Here is a 25,021-nt window from a genome sequence, read left to right as displayed (position 1 = left end):
GAATTTTTAACTTTTTAAAACTTTAGTTTACTTAAATTGCTAATGTTCAGTGGTTATCATATAGGATAATACCATCCTAAAGGAAGGGGACAGAGAAAGATAAAGCAGATAAATAAACAAAATAATTTTATGTAGTGATTTGAGTTGAAGTGTGAGAAAACACACTAATAAATGTAAAACAAATTATGAAGTTATGAATTTTTAAAACTTTGCTATTTGTTGCTTAGGTTTAGGGACCCTTATTGGTGATCTAGTGATTTACTTTTAGAAAATGAACCCCAAATCTCATAATAAACCTGCATATTTCTATCATTTTATTAACTGCATAAATTTATTTTCTAGCCCTGAATCGTCATCCTCAGTTCCTGTTGGTGATACCTCTACATTGGGAGGTATGCTTTGGTGCCATTATTCACTTTTCTGTATGGTATGGTTTAAGATAATCTTAAAAGCAAGTGTTGTTTTTCAGATCAGTTTTTTAAAATATCAAGTTTTCTCTATGTATTGTTCAAGAGTCTCTAGAAAACATAATTTCTCCCACTTATTTTATGGCATTATGTTGTAGGTACTCAATACAAATCAGAATACAGCTTTAAAAAATGTATGAACTGATGAATTATTTGAAGGCAAGTACTTGGTAACCACTACTTATATCAAAGGTGGAAGAACCTGTCTAGTGCCACTTTTTGTCATTTGTTCTACAGTTTCCCAGAGTAGGGATTTTTCTGACTGCATTCTGTAACATGTTCCTTTGACCTCTGTATTTCTTCTAAATGGGTAGTTGTTTCCTATATTTATTTATTTATTTTAGTTACAAAAGGCAAACTTCTTTGTATCAGAAATTTCAAACATACAAAAATAGAATACTATGATGTGGTTTAGTTTCAGTGTTTGTTAAATTATGGCAGTCTCCAACCTTCACCCACTTCCCCTTTCTAGTATAGTTAGTTTGTTCAGTATCTGTTCAGTATCTCCTTAAGGTAGAAACTTTGAATTTCCAACATCTAGCATAGAGCCTGGATTAGAGTAGGGGGTTCAAACAATGCTTGTTGGCTGAGTGATAATCATTTCTTATTCTGGGAGGACTCTATACAAATGTGCCTGAAGATTAAAGTAGACTAAATCTCCAGTATGAAAAAGCAAAGGACTTGCAAGAATGGTTTCTGAAGTCAGTTCCTTATTTCCTGGATACCAATTCTGGGACTTAACTCATGTGTTTGGTTTTTTTGCTTAGGTACTGCTCTCAATGTTCCATATCCAGGAGTGGATTCCTATGAAGGTGCCTCAGAGAGCAGCTTGGAGTCCTCAGAGGAGAGTGTGAGTCTTGCTCTGTTTTGTTACTTAGTTTCTATACATGCAGGAAGGAAGTTTAGACAAGAGTTAAGAGAGAGTTTATATTTCATTTCTCTAACTACCAGGACTTCATGTGGTGCCTGCTATGAAAATATCACGAATTTTAATACCAATACATTAAAAAAGTCTAATATTGCTTGGAGAACCAAGTAACTCATGGGAGAGTTTGGGTGAGAAAGGGCTTCAAATTGCAAATGAAATGACATGAGGCCCGGGAACTCTCATCATGATAAAATTAATCCTTAATAGATCATATCTTAGTGTTCTCCTCTTTAGAGGGAAAGAATATAGGTTTTAATAGTTTAAAATTAAAAAAGCACTGTGCTTAAAAATGTATAATTAGTATTAGCCTTTCCACTAAACAACATTAAGTCCTATAGCCAAGTATTAAAGAAGAATAAAAAATTTACACACTACCCAGGAAGATAGAAACAGTTTATTAGAAATACTGCTTAATTTTGAGGATCTGTATGTCCCAGATTATTTAATATAGAGCAAATTGGCTGAACATATTTCCTGGAGTGATGCAATTTAGTTACCTTGCCTGTCCCTTCTCAGTATGAACATTTTAATTTATAGGTTATCAGACTGAGTCATCCTGCTTTGGCTCTCTATCTTACCTGTCACCAAACAAATCTGATAGTAACTTGGGATCCCTAGAGTGGATGCCCAAATCAACACTATCCCCCAAAGTACAGTTATGTCCAAAGTAGATGATGCTGGAAAATACTGGCATTCAATAAAGATTAGTGAATGAATTGATAAAAAGTGAGAGTGTAGTTTCAAAACTGAGGTAGAATAGGAAGATTTAGGTCTGGAAACAGTTATAAAATGAGACAGAATTAACTATAATAGAAATGGAGGAACTATATGGAGTCCACTGGAAGGTTAATATCCAAAAATGGAGAGGATAATTTGAGCCAATTAACAAAACCAACAGGAAAACAAAACAGTACAGCTACCCTAACAAGAATTAGACTCTCTGCACCTCAAAATAAACCCCAAGGTATGTCCCTATTTACTATCCCAATGCATGTTCCTATTTACTATCTTAGAAATAATATACTATGTTTCTGTTTTGTTGATAGCTACCCTATAAATTATAATATGTGTTTAACTTTACAGGATTTAAGGTTTTAAAAGTCTTTGTTTTTATATTGAGCCATATGAAGACATTAGAACTTTGTAACTTAAATGATCTCCCTGCTGACTTACATGATAATTTTCAGTAGTTTTGTTCTCTTTCTCTCCCTCTATCTTTTTAATTCAACAAATTGAAAGTATTGTATTAGATTTGCACAGTTAAAGTTTGTTTTACATTTATAATTTTATTTCTTAAAATTGTGTTTCTGTATTTTAGTCCTCTCTTCTGGGACAATTTTCTTCCTGAAATATATACTTCTGACATTATTTCAGTGATTATCTGTTACTGATACAATTTCAGTTTTTGATCACCTGAAAATTTCTTTACTATTCTTTTATTCAAGAAAGATATTTTAAATATATATTCAATTCTGGCTTGAGGTTTTTGTTTTATCAATCTTTATTTCATTATCTTCTGGCTTTTGCTGTTATTACTGAGAACTTAGCTGTTAAGTTCAGCTGTCACTCCCTTTTGGGTATCCCGATTGCTTTCTCTGTTGGCTTTTGAGATCAATCTATTCATTCATGTATGTGTGTGCATGTGTACTTTTCTATTTTGAATTCTGTAGTTTCATAAAAATGAGTATAGATGTGTGCAGGCATCTATGTTGAATATACAGTTCCATACCACAGCAATAAGATGCATGTCACAGAAAAGGAAGTAAAATGGATATTTTTGTTTTCTGGTGCACATACGTATTATATTTATACCATACTATAGTCTATTAAGTGTGTAATAGTATTGTCTTAAAATAGTGTATGTACCTTAATTGAAAATGCTTTATTGTTAAAAAATGTTAGCAACCATCTGATCTTTGGTGAGTCGTAATCTTTTTGCCAGTGAAGGGTCTTGCTTTGATTTTCATGGTTACTGACTGATCAGAGTATTGGTAGCTGGGGGGTTGGTGAGATTCCTTGATTCATGGGCTGCAGTATGTACATTGAGATGCCAGATGACAACAACATTAATCTCATTATACATCTCCACCAGAGTTCTTGGGTTACTGGGTATATTTTCAATGAGCAGTAATATTCTGAAAGGAGTCTTTTATCTGAGTAGCAGACTCAAAAATGGGCTTAAAAAATTGAGTAAACTATGTTGTAAACAGGTGTGCTGTCTCTCAGGGTTTGTTATACCATTATAGAACATAGGAATAATAGATTTAATATAATTCTCAAAGACCTAAGATTTTTCAGAGTGGTAAGTAAACAGAGCTAGCTGCATTAGAGAACTAAAAAGAGAACCAGTCTGTCCTATAAAGTTTTGAAGCCAGACATTGACCACTCCTCTATAACCATGAATATCCCAGATGGCATCTTCTTCCAGTATAAGGCTATTCTATCTACACTGAAAATCTCTTGTTAAATGTGGCCACCTATCTCAATTATCTCAGCTAGATCTTCTAAATACTTGCTGTAGTTTCTATATACTTGCTGCTTCACTTTTTACTTTTATTTTTAAATTTTTATGTATGTAAATTTATATATAGTATAAGCACTTATTTATAATGTGATAAATTATGTACATACATACAATGTATAATGATTAAATTAAGATAATGAGCATTTCTGTTAGCTCAAACACTCATTTTATTTTATTTTATTTTTTTAAAGAGAGAGTGAGAGAGGAGAGAGAGAGAGAGAGAGAGAGAGAGAGAGAGAGAGAGAGAGAGAATTTTTAATATTTTTATTTTTTAGTTCTCGGCGGACACAACATCTTTGTTGGTATGTGGTGCTGAGGATCGAACCCGGGCCGCACGCATGCCAGGCGAGCGCGCTACCGCTTGAGACACATCCCCAGCCCCAAACACTCATTTTAATGTGTTGGGAATCTTCAAACTCTTCTCATTATTTTGAAATATATTACAAATTTTTATAGACTATATTTACCCTACTTTGTTGTAGAACATTAGAACTAATTTTTCCTCTCTAATTATATTTTTGTGCCTGTTATCCAACCTCCTTTCTCCCCACCTTCTCCCCTTTCTTGCCTATGGTGGCCACTATTCTACTCTCTGTTTGTATAAGATCAACATTTTTAGTTTACACAAATGAATGAGAACATGTGGTTTTTGCTTTCTGGGCATGGCTAATTTAATTCAATATAATTTATCCAATTCCATTGACTCTGCTGCAAATGACAAGATTTAATTCTTGTTTATGGCTGGATAATATTCCACTGTGATTCTAATCCACATTAAAATTTATTCATTCACTCTTGGACACCTTGGTTGATGTTATAACTTGGCCATTGTGCATAGTGTTGCAATAAACATGGACATGCAGGTGTCTTTTTGAGACAGTAATTTCATTTTCTTTGTATTTATACACATAGTGGGATGCTGGATCATCTAGTAATTTTACTTTCCCTTTTTTGAAGAACTTCCATATTGTTTTCATAATGGCTGTACTAATTTACGCTGCTTCTGATAGCACATCAGAATTCCTTTCCTCCACATCTTTGTCAGCATTTGTTATATTTTATCTTTTTAGTAATAGTTATTCTGTCTGGGATCAGATGATACCTCATTGTGATTTTAACTTGAATTTCCCTAATGATTAGTGATGTTGAACATTTTTTCACATATGTGTTAGACATTTGTATGTTTCCATTTTAGAAATACATCTTAAGCTTCTTTGCCCATTTTAAAATAAGATTTTTTTTTGTGTTTTTGGCTATTGCCTGAGTTCCTTATATATTCTGAATATTAATCTCTTGTCAGATGAATCCATTTTAAATATTTTCTCCCACTCTGTGGGTTGACTTTTCACTCTGTTGATTGTTTTCTTTGCTGCACAGAAGCTTTTTAATTTGATATAATCCCATTGTCTATTTTTGCTTTACTTGCATGTGCTTTTTGGGGTCTTATTAAAAAAATCTTTGCCTATACCAATGTCTTTAAGTGTTTTCTTCTAGTAGTTTCATTGTTTTAGATCTTACATTTAGGTCTTTAATTATTTCAAATTATTTTTTATATGAAGAGAGAGAGAGACAGAGAGGTTTCTAGTTTCATTCTATTACCTATGGATATCCAATTTCCCAGCACTATTTATAGAAGAATCTGTCCTTTCCCCAGTGTATGTTCTTGGGACCTTTGACCAAAATCAATTGGTTTTATGTAAATAAATTAACTTCTTGGTCTCTCTTCCATTGGATTGTATTATTTTTATGCTTGTAGCATACTATTTTTTAAAAATATATTTTGAAGTCAGGTACTATGATACGCCTTCAGCTTTGTTCTTTTTGCTCCACATTGCCTTGGCTATTTGGGGTCTTTTGTGGTTCCTCATGAATTTTATGATTGTCTTTCTATTTCTGTGAACAGTTTCATTGGCATTTTGATGGTTATTGCATTAATCTGAGATTATTTTGAGTAGTAAGGACATTTTAATAATATAAATTCTTCCAATCAATGAACACAGAATGTCTTTCTAATTTCCTTCTTCAGTATGACCTTTGACCAAAATCAATTGGTTTTATGTAAATAAATTAACTTCTTTTTCTTCCACATACTTGTTAAATTTAACCCTAGATATTATATTTTGATAGGTATTGTGAATGAGACTGCTTCTTTCATTTATTTTTCAACAAGTTCATTGTTAGTATGTGAAAATACTACTTTTTTGTATGTTGATTTTGTATACTGCAGTTTTATTGAATTGAGTTCTTGCAATAATTGGGGTGGAGTCTTTAGTTTTTCTATCTATAAAATCATGTCATCTGTAAACAGGGATAATTTGACTTCCTCTTTTCCAATTTAGATGCCTTTTATTTCTTTTTCTTGCCTAATTACTGTAGCTAAGGCTTCCAATACAATGTTGAATAAGAATGAAGCTTGTACTTTTATGTTATGGAAATTGCTTCTTTCCTTAAACCTCATGAGCCAACTTCTGCTAGCTTCAAATTTTTCTTCTAAGGCTTCCTCATCTCTGTCAATCAGCCTTCATAGAATTGAAGCAGTTAGAGCCTTGCTGTGGATTAAGTTTTGGTTTAAGTGAATGTTGTGGCTAGTTTGTTCTTCGATCAAGATCACTAAAATTTTCTCTACATCAGCAACAAGGCTGTTTTGTTTTTTTATCATTTGTGCATTTACTGAAGTAGCATCTTAAGATTTCCTTCAAGAATTTTTCTACCATTCACAACTTGGCTAAATCTTTGGTACAAGAGACTTACTGTTGAGTTCATCTTGGCTTTTGACATGCCTTCCTCACTAACCTTAATAATTTCTAGCTTTTGATTGAAAGCAAGAGATATGCAACTATTCTTTTACCTGGGATGTTTTAACCTGGCTTAACTTCAATATTTTTTGTGTCTCAAGGAATAGAAAGGTCTGAGGAAAGAGAGAAATATGGGGGAATGGCCAGGTAGTGGAGCAGTCAAAACATACACATCTGTTAATCAAGTTCACTGTGTTATGTAAATGGGGTTCATGGTGCTCCCAAATAATTACAGTAAAAACATAGGGATCATTGACCATAGGTCACCATAACAGATATAATAATATTAAAGAGCTTGAAATATTGCAAGACTTACTAAATCGTAACACAGAAGCATGAAGTGAGCACATGCTATAGTAGAAAAATTGTACCAATAGACTTGCTTAATGCAGATTGCCACAATCTTTCAATCCATAGCAAACGCAGTATCTGTTAAACACAATAAGGCAAAGTTCTATAACATGAGATATGTCTGTATTTCTCTTTTTTTAGTTTTCTTTGGATTTGTTGTACTGTCTTAATATGAGAGTTTATGCCTTACTTAAATTCTAAGAAATTCTAGCTGAATACCTCTCATGATATAACTCATGTATAACTAAGTAGAACAAATAAAAAAGAAAAAAGTTTAATATAGAAAAATGCAAAGTCTTGTGCAAAATTCCATAAGACTATTGATCTCAGTATGCATCAACAATATGATGAAGTTAATGAAAAAAATAAGGAAAGCTAGTTTTATTTTTTAATATTTATTTTTTAGTTATAGGTGGACACAGTATCTTTATTTTATATTTATATGGTGCTGAGGATTGAACCCAGTGCCTCACTCATGCTAGGTGAGCGCTTTACCTCTGAGCCCCAGCCCCAGCCCCAGCCCCAAGCTGCTGAGAGCCATTGCCAAGTAGGAATGACGCATTGAAATTTCCTTGCCAGCGTACCCCATGTTGCTTAGAGGAAGGACTCGTGGAAATGGACTTGCCTTGGACATTCGCTGTGACATTGCATGTATTCTTGAGTAGGGTGACCTTGCTCAAGGACCAGGGCGGATCCAGGTTTAGAGCTGATCAGGTTTTAGGGAGTATCCCGTCCTTGGGTTTAGGGCGGTTCCAGGTTTAAGGTGTACCCTGCCAGGATTAGGGCGTATCCTGCTGCCTCAGGCACGCCCGATCCTTGAGTTCCCCTTGAGTTCTCCTGGGATTCAGAAAGTATTTGGGATAAAAAGCCTGGTGGAGTACGTGAATTTGGCGGCAGAACTTGGATTTCCCCAGAACGTGTGTAGAGGGCCGGTGTGAGTTCGGGAATAAAGAGTTGCTGTTTGAATCTACAAGGTGTGTGGTGGCTCGTGATTCTGTGCCCAGCCAGACTGCGGCACCAATCTAGTGTCATTTTAGGTTACATTAATAGAAACACAGAATCTGCTATAAGTAAGGTGGTAGTCCTACCATAATTTAATTGATTAGATCTCACTTGTGGTGCCACAACTACAGAAAATAATAAGATCCTGAGTTTTGAAAGGCTCTCTGGGACTGCAGTTTGTATTTATATCCCAGGTTATAGAGCTTGGATCAATGGTGGAACTTACAAGAAGGTAATTAGGGTTAATGTTAAAAATTTCCCAACCATTAAAACTTCATGGAAGTATAAAAGTCTGCCTTTGAAAGGCAAACTTGTTTCTTATCATAGCCATTTAAACAGATGGTGAGCAGCCATTTGCTAGGGATATTGTACAAAGAATTCAAGCACCAGAAAGGATGATGAGATCTTCGAGGTTCTTTTCCATTCTGAAGTTTCTACGTTTTCTGATTATATGATCCACCAAGGAGGAAAAATGATACAATTTTTAAAAAGCACCTGAATTCTATTCCAGTTGTCTTGACTGGAGTTTTCAGGTTAGTCTTATCCTGGTTTTCTAATGTATCAAAATGGGAGGACTTAGATTAAATGGACTTGTGTGTATATTGCATGCAGCAGTTATTACTATAGTGTTTTAGTAGTGAGAGCAAAATTCCATCATTTCTACATTTATTAAATAGAGTTCTTCTGTAAGAGATATTGTTACTTTACTATCTTTTTTGTTCATTCATTTATTTATGTCAGTGTAGATTCATGGATATTTATTTTATTCTTTGTATTATAATCCAATATTTACTTTATTGATCAATTTATTTCAGCTTTTCCCATGGGAACACCTGGATTAGGGAGAACTTAAAAAATTTGTTGAATATAGTTTTTGACTCCACAGACCAACTAACATTTAAGAAATTACCACTTTTTGAGTTGGTATAGTATCAAAAAAGAATATTCCCAATTATCTCAAAAGGCTATTAATATATTCCTCCCTTCCCCAATATATATCTGTTTGGCTTGATTTTTTTATGTACTTCAATTAAAATAGCATATTGCAATTAATTGAATGCAGAAGTAAAAATTCAGCTATTTTGTATTAAGTTAGATGTTAAAATGCAATATCACTCTTTCTCATAATTTTTATTTGGTAAATATTTATAGGCATAATCCATATAAATCAAAATTTTTGATTTGCTCAATTATTTTTAAGAGTTTAAAGGGACTCCAAAAAGTTTGAGAACCACTCTTCTAGGCTATTTTAGATGATAGCTAATTATAGTATGGTCAAATCTTTTTTTACTCACTTTGATGGTTTCCTATGGAAAGATTTCTGCTTTCTCTTGAACTTATTAATGTGTTTTCAAATATGGGGCTGAGGTTATGGTTCAGAGATAGAGTGCTTGCCTAGAACGTGTAAGGCCCTGGGTTCAATCCTCAGCACCACATAAAAATAATAAATGAATAAAATAAAGGTATTTAAAAAAATGAAATGTATAAATGCAGTCATTTTAATATTAGGTCTTATCTTAAAGCCTACCCAGTGTATTCTAAAGTGGAATACTACATAACGAATCATGATCAGAAGTTGGCTTTGATTTGGCACAATGTCTGGAACTTTGTAGGCAATTAATAAATATTTGTTAGCCAGGCATGGTTGTGCTTGCCTGTAATCCCAGTGGCTCCGGAGGCTGAGTCAGGAGGATTGCGAGTTCAAAGCCAGCCTCAGCAAAAGCGAGGTACTAAGCAACTCAATGAGACCCTGTCTCTAAATAAAAATACAAAAAATTGGGCCGGGAATGTGGCTTAGTGATCAAGTGCCCCTGAATTCTATCCCCAGTACCCAAAACAAGCAAACAAACAAACAAATAAATATCTGTTAATGGAATGAATAAACACTGACATTTATTGCTCTTTTCTAAAAATCCAGATTAGCAATGAAATTGAGAATGTGACAGAAGAGCCCACAAAACCAGCAGCTGAACAGGTTGCGGAATTCACTATCCATCTTCTGGGAAAGCAGTACAAGGAAGAACTACAGGATCCCTCCAGCTCCTACCACCAACACCTTGCAGAAGAGTTTATTTCAGAGGTATGTAATTTGCTGTTTGTTTTTGTAAATAAGATAGTTTCTTAAGGATTAAGTTTTCCACATTCACAATAATATTTATGGATAGGTTTAGTTGTCAACCTGCTTTGTTCTGGGGTGGTGACTTAGATGTTTCTTCAGAATGCTTTATGAAAGGTACACAGATAAGTCCTTTACTAGAAACAGTATCCTTCCATCTGCTAACAAATAAATGCTCTTTCCAGCTTTTGCTACATAGCCAAGGAAGACAGATTTATGGCCTGGTTTCGACTTGACAATATTAGCAGAAATGAGCATCTCTGAGAAACTATGCGCACTGTAATACTTTTCTTGAGGAAACATTAAATTTGATTTCGTTGAATTTTATCTTTAGTATTCTTTTTTTCTTAGGCTGAAATTTTTTGAGTAGTTAACACATAAATAATCTGTAGTACCAAAGTTTAGAGGCACAAAAAGGTATATAGTGAAAGAAATTTCCCTTCTTTGTTCCTTTGTAAGGTGTATTTTTTTTAAAAGGTACTATTTAAAGAATGATGAATTAGAATCTCTCATATGAAATTTACTTTCTGGAAGAATTCTGTATAGGACTTGAACTCAAGATTCTTCCAGTTAAAAATGACACATACTTGGTCCCCTTCTGGAGTGTCTTGGTTCCTATGGAGTAAGGTATTGAATCCCATACACCCATCTCTGTCTGAGGACAAGGTACATCATTCCTTCCTGTTTATTTCTTTTCCAGTCCCTCTTGATTGGGTTGTCCTTGGCTAAATTTGTCAATTCCATTACCTTGGATTAATTTCCTTCCCCAGGCACTATGTCCAGATGGGAATAAAAATATGCATCTCTCAGCCAAACAGCATCATTGTAGCCACCAGACATGGGGAGTGTAGGCCAGACAATCCATTTTCCTAGCTGTGCAGCCAAGTTGCAGGCTATATGGTATGTGGAAGAAATGTCAGCCAGGCCGGTGGCCACCTGGCATCAGATAGTATCTTGGATTGGTGTCTGGTTCTTTTTGCCTTTGGATTAAGGAACTTTTAATAAGTCTTAGTGTTTGGGTAAATAATTACACAGAACGACTGCAGATTTAGAGAAAGTCTAGTATATTCTGAAAACACCTCCAGGAGAGAATGATAGCGGTAGTTAATGGAATGAGGTGATTTGAGGATGATGAAAGGCCTGGGCCCACCATGAAATACCTTTTCTCTGCCTCTCTCTCTCTACCACCATCCCCACCTTACCTAGAGTGAAATGTCAATCAATAGTTACTCCTGTGAAGAACAGCAGAAGCAGGGGTTGTGTCTCTGAAGGATCTTGTCATGGTATTTCCTGAAAACTGAAAGGGCTCCTTTCAGGGTATAGTCATACTGATTTTTTTTCTCAACTTGGCTTCGAAAACACACTAGGAGAAATAAAGCCTGTTTGGAGGAGATAAAGTTAATGTTGAGGAGCTATTACACATTTCCTTTTCTTTCCTTTCTTCTTTTTTTTTTTTTTTAAAGAGAAAGGTGAGAGGAAGAGGTGGTATGATGAACTTGGGACAACACTAAGTATGATGTCAGAGTTTAAAAAGAGCGTGATGACTTTGGGAAGGTACCTTAAGGCAGTCACTGAACCCATGTAGTTCCCTAGCATGGTGCTTTTTATAGAAGGATACAGTGCTTCTACAAGCTGCTTCCTTTTTGTCTGTCCACAGCATCAATGTGGATAAGTATCTTCATTTAACAGACGAAGTTCAAGAGGCCCAACTTGTTCTTGGTTCTTTTAGCTTCTTTTGGAGCAGATTGTAAAATCAGGTCTCTTTCTACTTTTCAAAGGGTTTCTTCCTTTATATTGTACAGAGCACCCTTTGTTTTAATTCAAGGGAGAAGTTGGGGTGAATTTCACAGTTTTTCCAGTTCTGATCCTAATTCTAGAGTATATTCACCATGAAGAAGAGAAAAAGGAAGATAAAAAGTTTAATTCAGTGAAAAATGTATGGGCTTTAGTATTAGAGAGATTTGAGGTTAAATAAATAAACTCTGATTCAGTCACCAAATATGTGATTCTGGCCAAATTGATTGACATTTTAGTGTGTCAGTTTTCTCATCTATAAAATCAGGTTAATATATATATATCTTGGAAGTGTTGCAAGAATCAGAAGTAATATTGCAAAGACTCAGTACTCAACTCAATAAATTGTGCCTATTATTAATATTGGTATTAATAAGGTGGAATGACTTATTGTCCTGGATTCCTGTGCAGTATTAACTGGAGGTGAAGAATTAGAAGACCTTTACATGTTTAGACTTAAGAGATGGCATGGCCCAGGCCTTAGATGGGTTTTGTAATAATAATAATGTGTAATAGGACAGCGTTTTGAGGATTTCTTGTATATTCATTGTAATGTTACAAAAGCTAATATGGTAGATTTCAGTATTAGTGTTACAAAGGAAGGCTTATACATGGCCAAATCTACCAGCAAACACAGAGCTGGGCCCAACTCTCAGACTTATGATTCCTAGTTCTACAAATTCCACCTCTGTCTCCATCCTGCAAGAATTTATTCTTTCTTCTAAAAAAATAAAACAAGGTAAGTTACTATAGACAAAAAGTTTCATGAGTTTAAATTCTTTATTTTTAAGGCATTATGGTCTTTAGTGAACCAAAATTTAAAAAAATTTCCCCTTTTCTGATTATGTGAAAATTTGGTTAAAAGCAGATATCCAGAGATGGTCCAAAATTTGTTAACTTATTTCCCCTGTTCTACTGATGGCCCCATAGTAACCTATATGTTTAGCCATCTTCTGAAATGTTATGGATAAAGTGTTCAGTTTTGTTAAAATATGTGTTTTTGTAGTTTTGCATAATCTGATCATTTTTAGATCTTAGTCTAGTCTAGCATTCCTTTTTACATCTCCAGCCACTAAGCTCACATGGAGTTAAATGGCTAGATTTTAAAGACTTAGTATGAAAACCAGCTCCTGTGGTGTGATGCTCATAAATTGATCTTTTGACCAGTTGGGTTATCTGGCTACTACTACTTAACTACCTCCTTGACAGCCAGTTGGCGAGGCCTCTGTCCTGTGGCTAACTCAGGTCTTGTATACTCCATTTAAATGCTGAACTGTGTTCATGGTTCTCTTGTGTTGTAGGAACAGGAAGCAGATGCCACCAGACACTTTCACACTTACAGAAAGCAGACACTTGACTCTGTCAATTTGTGTGCTGGGGCCAAATTTCTAATCCAAAACAATATTTTAAAATGCTTATATTATAGCTTCTTTTGAAATGAATGCTTTTTTCACATTTTACCACATGAAGGAAAAATATCAGTGCATTGCCAATAAGAAGTGTTTTTTTTTATAATTTGGAAAAAATTAATATTAAAATACATTAAATCCTTAAAAGGCAAAATGAAAAAGAAAAAAAAAAGTGGCAGTTTTCTGATAAATGACGTTTTCTATCATTCTAACTATTGTTTTATATATAAAACAATATATATAACTTATACATAAACATAGATATAAACATATCTATGTTTATATCTATGTTTATGTATAAGTTCCTAATAGTTGTAAACAGTGTATTTTTTATTCTATTCTTATAAACCTTTTATATGTACTTTCCCATATTTCTCATAGTTATAATTTTTACTTTCAACAGATTGAAAATGCCTTTACTGGATTACCAGGCTACAAGGATATTCATGTTCTTGAATTTAGGTAAATGGATTTACTCTAAAACTTCATGTGGTTAGTAGTACTCTTTCTTCCAAATGGACTATCCTTTTTATTTATCACATAGACTTTACTAGGTAATGCTATAATTCAATGTTCTTATGGAAAATTAGTATTCATTTTTAATGCTAGATTTTCAAGAGAGGAAACTGAGTTAGAAATAAGTTAAAATAACATATTTAAGGAAACACGCTAGGCCTATATTTGGACCAGGGTAAGAGTTTAGGAATTTTGGTCTGCAGCTTATTGCTGACAAGTTATACAGCTCTTATTTGGCTCTGATGGGACCCTAGGACAGGGTTGGATGTGATCTCAGCATCCTCCTAAAGATTATCAATTTTCTACCAAGATGACAATTTATGTCTTGATATAAGGCCATTCTGGAAGGGATGCATTAGTCTTCATTTCAAACATAACAGTTCCAAGTAAATCAGAGCAACCTCTTTCAAAGACATTTCTTCCCTGCTTAAGACTTATAGCATAATACTTGGGAATATTTATTGGCTAATGACTTTGTATGGGAAACTTCACATATGTGATGTGGTTTAGTCTTTAACCTTCTTAGACAGATATTTTTAATATTCAGAGGATTAAAGAAGTTTAAGGGGATGAAATAGCACAAAAGAGCTTGTTAAATGGGAGTGGAGGAAGAACTTTGAAACAAGGTAGCTGACATTATCGTTCTTGCTCTTAGCTTTTATCTTAGGCATAGACATAGTACTGTGAGTTGGGCAGTTGGGTGATAGCTGTGACCCAGTTACTGGATTCTGGGAGCACAGATTGGGGCACTGTGCAATATGACAACATAATTAACAGTACATCCATCTCAACTTTGGCATGTTTTTGTCCAAACTTCTGAGTTTATGAGAAATACCACTAAGCACTTATAGAGCATTTAGTGTTCCAAGTAATGTGTGTGTGTGTGTGTGTGTGTGTGTGTGTGTGTGTGTCTGTGTGTGTGTGTGTGTCTGTCTGTCTATCTGACTAGTTTGTATAGAACTTATTCTGTCTATATATCTTTACTTTTTCTTTTTCTGATAAGAAAACCAGAACACAGGAAATTTAAATAATTTACTTAATGGCCCTCAGCTAGTTAGTGGCACATGCTTAGTGAAGAGAGACCCTGCATGCTAAATTGATCTACCTACTCTCCTGCCAAGACCAGTTCTCCCAATTCAACTTTAGCAGTTTTCACAGATTGCTGCCTTTGCTTGTGACTAAGCTTAAGTGGGAACCTAAGAATGTGAAGCCTTTGAAGACCTCTCTCATTTGGCAGCATGTGAAAGGCAACAGGGCCTTTGGAGTGAATTTGCCTGGCTTTGAATCCTGCCTTTGTGCTTCTGGCTGGATGGCTTGGGTACATTATTAGATCTTAACTTTTCATTTGTAAAAAAAGAAATTTATTAACTCTGCTTTGCTTAAAAAAATGCTTTTGAAATACTTTGGACAAATTCTTGGTTTCTTTGTTCCTTAGGTTTTTATGTGGAACATATAAATGTATCCTTAATGAATCCTGATGAGCATCCAGTGAATTAATTTTTGTTAAATGCTTAACATATTTTTGGCACATGGAAAGTTCTATTTTTTGTGTATTTTATATAAAATAAATACTAAGGGCTGGGAAATATCCTATCAGTTAGTCTGACCTTTTCCTACTCTTAGAGCCTTATGGTATAGCACCTGATTGAGTTTTCTCTTTCTTTACATTCATATGTCATTTAAATTTAATGTCGTGCCATTCCATGAATGAGTCTATTAACCACAAATGTCCCTCTAATCTGTATTTCTCAACTGGGAGTATCCCATTAGAGACAAATTCGTGTTTGCCTTCTTTTACTGTTATTGGGGAGACTAGTTTATATAGAACTTATTCTGTATTTTAATGTCTCCATGCCTGGGTTTCAGGAGATGATCTGTGATTCCTTTGTTCTCTGTTATGGTCTATATAAAACTTCTTTCTGGATATGCATCCTCATTTTGGTGAAGCATTAAAGAATGTATGGAAGAGAATTTCATTGCTTTTGTGCATGTGTGAAAGTATCCATAATTGACCCTTCTGTGGGGTAAATAGTTTCAGTAGGCATGGAATTCTGGTTGGAAAGTAATTTTCCTTTAGAGTTTTAAAGTTATTGCTCTATTTTTTGTTGTTATTCTAGAAAATGTTCATTTCAATTTATGAGTCCCTTTCCCCCAGGGTTAAAGGATCATTTATTTTTTAGTAAGGTCTGAAATTTCTGAATGTTTTATTTTAGTACAGATCTGTACATATGATTTTCTTTTCATTTATTATAATACTATTGCATCCCAAAAAAGAAGATTCCCAATTTTAATGCCCCAAACAGAAATTCTATGATCTACTGAAAAGTTTATTTATAAACCACATATTAATTATTTCAAATATTTTAAAACAAAGTTTAAAAGACTAAAAACTATTGGTTTTAAAGTAGAATATTTTCTTCACTTTTTTTCACTTTCTTCAATCTGTAGGAATTTGTCGATACTGCTACTATACAAGTATTTTCATTTAAGAAGGCATTTCAAAGAAAATCAGAAGAAATATATAAATAACTTGTACCTTGAGGAATTATGTGACAATTACAACTGTCTTGAACTCTGATTAACACTTGTCATCTTCATTTTCAGGTTCCCTAAGGACAATGGCAGGTAAAATACTTTTGGCACTTTCTGTGTTGTCCTTCTAATCAGGAGGTAGTTTAGAAAACATGTCAGCCCTAGGTCCAGGGGAGCGTGACTCAATTCTTTAGTCATTTCCAGTTTCACTGCCGTCTCCTTATAGATCAGGGGCTGGCAAGCTTTTTCTGATAGAATTGTTGGTAAACTCTTGGTAAATATATAAGACTTCACAGGCCATATAGTCTCTGAGGTAGAAGTAGACATAGGCAATATAATGTAAACTAAAGAGCCTTGTTGTGTTCCAGTGAAACTTTATATATGCTAACATCTAAACTTCATGTAATTTCAAATTTCACAAAATATTCTTTTAAAAAATTATTTTCAACCATTTAAGATGTAAGATCCATTTTTTTTATGAACAGTAGACTGCATTCCACTCATAGACTATGTAGTTCATAAACTCCTTGTATAGACTGCTGACTGCCAAATACTTTAAATGTTGAGTTATGCTTAATTCAAATAGGAATAATAACTTGCATTCATGAAAATGTCACTCAATAATATAGTCAAGGGTACTTTAAGTCATAAATGAAGGTGAGAAACTGATACCTATAATAGTTCATTTGTAAAAACATATGATCTCAGAATTTTTTAGAAGCATAATATAAAAGCACAATTAATACACCTTTTGAAGATTTTTTGTCATTTTTATCTTTGTATTCCAAATTTATTTTTTTCTTGGAAGCCTAATAATTTGGGAAACTGCATAGAAAAATGAGTGACTCTTGGTTTCTATTCTCTAGGAATGTACCATCTAATGAAAAGGGCTTTCAGACTTATATCAAAGTGCTAGTTCTTATTTTTTTTTTTTAATTTTATCATCTCAGTATCCCTATGAGTTAGTAAAAATGAGAATGAATATTTTCTCTTTGGAGCGGAGGAAATTTTACTTCAGTAAGGCAAATTGACTTAAGGCAAATTGTTGCCCTAAGTTATATGACTAGGAGATATCAGATATTTTGACCAAGTTAATCAGAATTTGTTTTTTCAGTGTATGCAAACTGCTCTGTGTATATGTATTATAGGTATATCTGCTGAGGTCTGCACTCAGCCAAAAGGCCATATTGTTTAATTGCTGTCCTCTTGGGGTGATTAGAATGTTAAAACAAACCTAGATCTTGACGCTAACCATATGATAAAAAGAATGGTATCCATTTGTTGAGTGCCAGTAGCCCTGTATAGGGGCACAGACAACAATTCAATATGAAGCCATTAGATTTTATGATAGAATTCTTGGAACTGTTTGGTTTACTTTAAATCTGAGTTGTATATGAATAACTGTGTGGTACAACAATGTTCTTTATAGGACACATACCCTTTCCTCTCTCTCCTCTAAGCATTTTTACTTGCTCATTATGTTGTTAGCAGGATCCATTTGAAGTAAATCAATAATGTAAATATGGTAAAGACTCTATAACTTCAGCTTCCGGCTTTGAAAGTTTATGCCTTCTTCTTAGAAGAACCAGGAATGTCTGAGTTTCTCTGAAATATCCTTATTTTGGTTGATCTTGATGAAATGTGATACCACTATTTTTACTTAAAAAAAATCTGCAATCAGGGCATTGAGATGAGAGAACAAGAAAGGGTGAACTTCTCCACATGACTGAGGTCTCTGGAAGTAGCTGTCAGACACAAATTCTTTTCTATTTATAACTGTTTCAGACCAGTTCAGAAGATGAAACACACTGGTATGGTGTTTGTTGGTTAACTTGGAGTTACTGAGGGCAGAGAGCCAGCACAATTTTCTTCAGTCAGATAGTAGTTTACCTACCAGTATGTATTCTATGTATGGACTTCCTTGTCCTCTTGGCTTTCTTTTAATCTGTCCTTCATCCTGAGACATCTTTGTACCCTGTCACTGGGTCAGAACTCAGCCTGTTCTAGGTCACAGTGAAGTTCTTGGCCTTAGCTAAGAATACATTTTGGTACTTCAAATATTTCTTTGAGTTCTCTTTCCAGGACAAAACCATGGTAATAACTTACAGTACCTCTCTGAGTTATATTATCTTTTTTTTTTCCTGGCACTGGGGATTTAATCCAGGGTCATTTTACCACTGAGCTACAACCCCAGCAATTTTTATTTTTTTATTTTGAGTCACTGGGATTACAGGCATGTGTTAACACACCTGGCTTCATTTTATCTTCTCTAATAAATTTATAATTAATAGACAAGTTTGATTATAATAGAAGTATTATTTTGAGATGTCCAATAGAAAAAGTGGATGGCAAATAATATTTTGCCAGCAAATAATAAGGCTAGTAATGTAACCTAGATTGCCCGATTTGCATAGATTTCTGCATTTGGGGGAATTTCTTTTGATCTCTTCCTTGTAATATTTAAAATCCACATAAGGCACATGGCAAGCCTCTATAAAATGCTTGGCTCTCCTGGTCTGATGCCCTACATAACTCAGTAACCAATTCAAGTACTAATTGGCATAGCTTTTCCTCCCTTCATCTCTGTTCTCTCTTCCTCCACCCCTCCTTTTCTTCCTTCTTTCTTTCTTCCTCCCTTAATTTTTTCCTTCTATTTTTTCCCTTTTCTTCCACCACTTCATTCTGTTGTTGAGATATGTTAACACTACAAATAAATGAAATAGGTCATGCACACATCCCAAGGAGATGCCCAACTTTTTGGATATGGTGGTATGGTCTGTCCTATTGAGCTTGGCAAGAGGATGTACATCCTCACAGAGTTGGGCTATGGCCCTAAAACGGTGTCTCTAAAATGACTACCAATAAGATACACACATCTGAAGGTAATATCTATGCTCTGTATGGTGAAAATTATTCTTTTTATATGTAGAGAGTGAAAATGCTTCAGATTAATTACATAACACCATTTAAGTGGTACAAATTCTGTTCAATTATCTACCTGTCTTAGCAAATAAAACTTACAATTGTTTTCTTTTCAAAAGTATTTATTGAACTACTCTGAGCCAGGCATAAGTTCTAGATGTTTGGGACACAGAGATGAATAATTATTGTGCCTATACAGTTGATGGGAAAGATAGAACAGGATCATAGACTAGTATCTTCAGTGGTAGAAAGAGGGGGTAGACAAGACAGTGGAATGAGATGACATCATTACCCTGAGTACATGTATGAAGACAAGAATGGTGTGAATATACTTTGTATGCAACCAGAGATATGAAAAATTGTTCTCTATATGTGTAATATGAATTGTAATGTGTTTTGCTGTCATATATAATAAAGTAGGATAAAAAATAAATTAATACAAAAAGAAAGAGGTTTCCCAGGGAGGTGACATCTGAACTATGGCAAATAAAGAAATACCCAGATGAAGAAGGTGTGTGTATGTTTGTCTATGTGTATGTGAAAGATATATGAGATGAGAGGTAATAATAGGTATTGCAGAGAGAAGGAAACAGGACATGCAAAGGTCCAGAGACAGAGCAATTTGTGGTACCTGTGGTCAGCCAGTTCAACAGAATGACTGAAGGCTTATAAAGAGCAATAGGAAGTATGGTGTGGTAAGTTCTGACCAGTAGATGTCTCTCTTACTATTTGATTCCACCTTGGAACAATCCCTTGGTTATTTTAGCATATTTTACTGTATTTCTTTCCTTATAAAGAAAGATTAGAAATTACTCATGGCTCGACATATTTTAATGTGCAAAATTAAAAGGATTTAATTGTTAAAAGGATTAAGGGACGTTCTAGATGTACAACAAGTTTTTTTGTTTTAAGCACTTAGAGTATCAGTGTCAAGAGGAATCAGCTACCATTTTTAAAACCCCTATACCACCTCTGTAGAAGGGGCAGCTTTTCAGGTCTGGAAGGAAAACAGATTTGAAGAAACTCAGTGGTTCTCCTCCCTGATTAAAACAAACTAACTTTAAAAAAAAAGCCTTTATATGCTCACAGGGACAAATGCATCAAAGAGGTTTGATTGTTGGTATAGCAGGTGAGGTGTCACCTTCATGGCAGCTCCTGTAATCCAGAGTGTCATTGGCACCAGGCAGGTCTGGGCAAGTCCAAAATCAGCCAGTACTCTCAGGAAGGTCTCTTAAGACCAAGCATGTTTCCCAAGCCACAAAAGACAGAGAATTCTTTAGGATGTCCATTGACTTATCTAGAAGGAGGCATGCATTTGCCAACTGTCCAGTTATAGCATTGACTGGCTCATGCATTCTCTCTCAACAGGAAAATTTATAGGGATTTACAATTGAAAGTTCACTTTGCTAATTTGAGACCAGGAAGAGGAAATTAGACGATCTTAAAGACCAGTCTCCTCAAGCTGTGAGAGTTTGTTGTATCTGTCTACAATCTAGAGTTGTACCTTATAAGGAAGCTTCAGTACTCTGGTCAGAAATTTTACACTAAAGAGTAACATAAATTATTTACCAATTCTTTTTTTTTCTCCGTGATATCACCCTCATTTTTCTGATACTTTTTCTTTAGATATGTAAATAATTTGGATAGTCTTAAGTTTTCTTTTTTTTTAAGATAAGTATAGATTTCTGTTCATCTAGTAGACTGTGGTGCTTCTCACTGCCAGTACCAAGCTGAATATTAGGGATATAATCTGAAAAAGAAAAAGGTAGTCATGTTACCTAGGCTGCTGGAGTCCCAAATAACTGGATTTGGTTGCCTGCCCACAAATCAGAAATAGAGAAAAAGACATAAAAAAGAAAAATGAATTTAATCACAGTTTGATCAAAGCAGATGTCTTTTCCCTTTCTACAGAGAGGTTACAATTTATAGGAACAAAATTCAGAAAGTGTACGTATGAAGATTTAACTAGACTGTGCTAGCCAGAGATAGGTTATAATTCCAGTTTTGTTGGCGCCCTCCAGGGCCAGGGGGGCACCTTCTCAGTTTCCATTCTCAGGAAGCTGGGATGGAAAAAATTCAGGTTACCAGGAAATGGGGGAGGAAAAAAGAAAAACAATTTGTGGTTTTTAATTTCAAAGGGGCCCCTTTATAGTCACTGTAACAAAATCTTTTTACAAAACAATGAAGACTATAATCAAGGATATATATGAATATATGAATAAGTTAAGAGAAAGATACATTTAATTTATTCTTATGCTTTGAGAGTCATTTTGCTGCCATGAAATGTCTGAAGTAGCAGATGGCTTCCGTTGCACATCTGTTTGGCATTGCTTACCTCTGGAAGGTACTGGTCTCCTTTCCTCTGGAGGGATCTTGGTATGGCTTGCAGGCTACTGTGTGATGGCTGTATACAGAGACAGTCTGGGCAGGCACAGTGGTGACTAGCACAGAGCCGTCCTCATAATGACTTTTTCTGATAATGGTTTTGTTAAAGCTACTGAGAGTGTAGCATAGTAGTTCAGAATGCAGGGGCTGGAGTCAGACAGATCTATGTTTAAACCCTGACTTTGCCACATCTTTATGATGAATTTTTAAAAAGTCTTTTAATTTCTTTAAAGCTCAGTTTCTTTAACAATATGCTGAAGGCAAAGCCTTTTTTCTTCAGGTTATTATGAAAATAATAATGTAAAATGCCTGTCACATTGTAAGATTTATAAAATGTTAGGTTTTAGTTAGGAGAAATTTGACTGAGAGTCAAGGAATATTCCTATTTGCTTTAAAATTTTTTATTCTGTGTTATTTCTCCCAAATGACTATATAAGAAAATATCAAATGACATGTTAACTCCTACTTAATTACATATGTTTTACTTTCTCTCCTTTATTCTCTTTACTTAGGCTTTCTTACTATCCACTTTTTCATAATTCCCAAGTTTTTTTTAGCACTTATTAAGGTTTCATTTAATTAATTAATGAGAGTCAGCAAAAGAAAAAGAGAGAGTTTCTAGAGCATTTGAAAAGCAGAAACTTTATATAGTTAATTGGGAAAGGATATGTAAGTTAGACACAAAGCTGTTTAATGTCATGAAGGGCAGTGAAGTCATAAACTTTGGAGTTATCTTTCCTGCCAAGTTTTAATTTTTTAATTTAAAGTTTTAAACTTTTTCTTGCACAATAATTAACTATGGTTTAGTACTTAATTTTCAACAACCATAATAAAAATTTATGAGATGATTTACCATTACTGGGAGGACTTAGAAAAACTTTTTGAAATCAGGGAGGAGAAATGCTAATGGGGAAAGAAGATCTTCTTTTCCTATTTTTATGCCTTTAATTTCTTTTGTCTGTCTAATTGCTCTGGCTAGTATTTCGAGATAAATTGAATAGAAATGGTGAGAGAGGGCATCCCTGTCTTGTTCCAGATTTTAGAGGGAATGCCTTCAGTTTTTCTCCATTTAGAATGATGCTAGCCTGAGGCCTAGCATAGATAGCTTTTACAATGTTGAGGTAAGTTCCTGTTATCCCTAGTTTTTCTAGTGTTTTGAACATAAAGGGATGCTGTACTTTGTCGAATGCTTTTTCTGCATCTATCGAGATGATCATGTGGTTCTTATCCTTAAGTCTATTGATGTGGTGAATAACATTTATTGATTTCCGTATATTGAACAAGCCTTGCACCCCAGGGATGATTCCTACTTGATCATAGTGCACAATTTTCTTGATATGCTTTTGTATTCAATTTGCCAGGATTTTATTGAGGATTTTTACATCTAAGTTCATTAGAGATATTGGTCTGTAGTTTTCTTTCTTTGAAGTGTCTTTGGTTTCGGGATCAGGGTGATGTGGGCCTCATAGAATGAATTTGGAAGAGCTCCTTCTTTTTCTATTTCTTGAAATAACTTGAAAAGTATTGGTATTAATTCTTCTTTGAAGGTTTTGTAAAACTCTGCTGTATACCCATCCGGTCCAGGGCTTTTCTTGGTTGGTAGTCTTTTGATGGCTTCTTCTATTTTCTCCTTTGTTATTGGTCTGTTCAAATTGTGTGTATCTTCCTGACTCAATCTTGGCAAATCATATGACTTAAGAAATTTATTGATATCTAGAAGAGAGAAGGCTGGTAGTGAAGAGAAACGAGTTGGCTTTGAAGGAGAAGATAAAGGTAATTCTTCAGAGCTGATTGTGTGGCTTCATTAGAACTCTTGCTTTGTTTTTAGAGCTGTGACCTCCATTCTTTGGAAAGGAATGGATGGCAAAATGTTGCCCAGTGTCAGAATTTTGATGGGATTCATATCTTTGAGATTCCCTTTTAGGTTTAATGTTTGCTCTTTAAGGACTCAAAGCTTCTTTCTTTGTCCTTCCTGAGCTGGACCTAATCTGTTCTCTTTTCATCCACAGTGGTTTAGACGTTCATTATGCAGTTACCTTCAATGGTGAGGCCATCAGCAATACCACCTGGGACCTAATCAGCCTCCACTCCAACAAGGTGGAAAACCATGGCCTTGTGGAACTGAATGATAAGCCCACTGCTGTTTATACAATTAGTAATTTCAGAGATTATATTGCTGAGACCCTGCACCAGAATTTTTTGCTGGGGAATTCCTCCTTGAATCCAGATCCTGATTCTCTTCAGCTTATCAATGGTGAGTTTGATATCCATTATGAAGTCTTATATATAATTTTAGTTTGCTCTGGGAAAAACTAATTTCCCTAATTACATGCGGTTCTGAGCCTTCCTAGACTACATAAGACAGGAGCTATCTTGATACACATGGAGCTTCAGTCATGCTGCAATCTTGGATAGAGTAATTCGGATTTTGGCGGGGGTGTGGGGGAATATTTGTAGCTAGGAAGGTCACAAAGTGGGGAAAGCAGAGAATAGCAAGACATTTAGAAATAGTTTGGAGAGATTAGAGCAAAGTATTTTTTTTAAAAAAAGGAAAGTAGTACCTGGAAATATGAATTGAAACAGACTGTGGGTTAAAGGCAACCAAGGATGAACTCTCTAGAGGAAACTCAGCTGGTTGAAGCTTAAAAGCCAAAGAGTAGATGAGAGGAGCAGTTCAGAATAGCTGATGGGCGATCATGGTCAAAGAAGAACTGGGTCCAGAGAATTCAATACTCTGTTTGAATTCAGATGGCTATGGTGGGCTGGCTCTGATCCATAATGAGCAGGTAGATCCAGGATCATCAAGGAGAGGGTGACTGTTTGGGATTTGGGGATTAAAAGTGGCCTAGGTGACCTGGGAATACAACTTGCTTAGAGTTGGGCTGCTAGTTCTTAACATCTTAACTCATCAGGACACAAGTCCTGTTAATCTACTTGCTACTTCATGTTTGCTTCTCATGATTTCTTCACTCATTTGTAGTTTAGCTTTTAAAACTTCAGCAGAGTATGTTTACTGAAGTGACAGGATGGGCACATACCAACTGCCAAAAATAAAAATCCATGTGTGAGAGCAATATTAATAATAATGCATTTTTATAGCTTCTCCATCTCCCACAGAGTTTAAAGAGAAATGAACCTGTATTCTTTTTTAAGAGAAAAAAACTTTAGACAAATTAAATTTAACACGTTAATTAAACAAAGAGTTATTTTTTTTAGTTAGATAGCCCCTAGAAGACTTTGTAAAATTTTGTAAGACTCCAGGGTTTCCATATGGTTGGAT

At 34.7% G+C, this 25,021-nt stretch overlaps 1 protein-coding gene across 1 annotated transcript in view; it reads left to right on the top strand.

Moving 5' to 3' along the window:
* Positions 1-25,021, top strand: part of IMPG2 (interphotoreceptor matrix proteoglycan 2) — a gene marked incomplete at both ends in the record, with an annotated part of 109,297 nt that overhangs the window by 58,912 nt on the left and 25,364 nt on the right. Inside the window, 6 exons of the mRNA XM_081302452.1 lie at positions 343-392; positions 1,235-1,317; positions 9,986-10,147; positions 13,790-13,848; positions 16,507-16,527; positions 23,751-23,995. Of these exons, the coding sequence (XP_081158578.1) occupies positions 343-392; positions 1,235-1,317; positions 9,986-10,147; positions 13,790-13,848; positions 16,507-16,527; positions 23,751-23,995 (620 nt within the window). The remainder of the gene's footprint in view (positions 1-342; positions 393-1,234; positions 1,318-9,985; positions 10,148-13,789; positions 13,849-16,506; positions 16,528-23,750; positions 23,996-25,021) is intronic.

Source organism: Spermophilus citellus (assembly GCF_964194105.1).
Source record: "Spermophilus citellus genome assembly, chromosome: 7".
Classification (NCBI taxonomy): Eukaryota; Metazoa; Chordata; class Mammalia; order Rodentia; family Sciuridae; genus Spermophilus; species Spermophilus citellus.
Note: the sequence above shows the minus strand (reverse complement) of the source record. Positions and strands in the feature narration are given on the sequence as shown.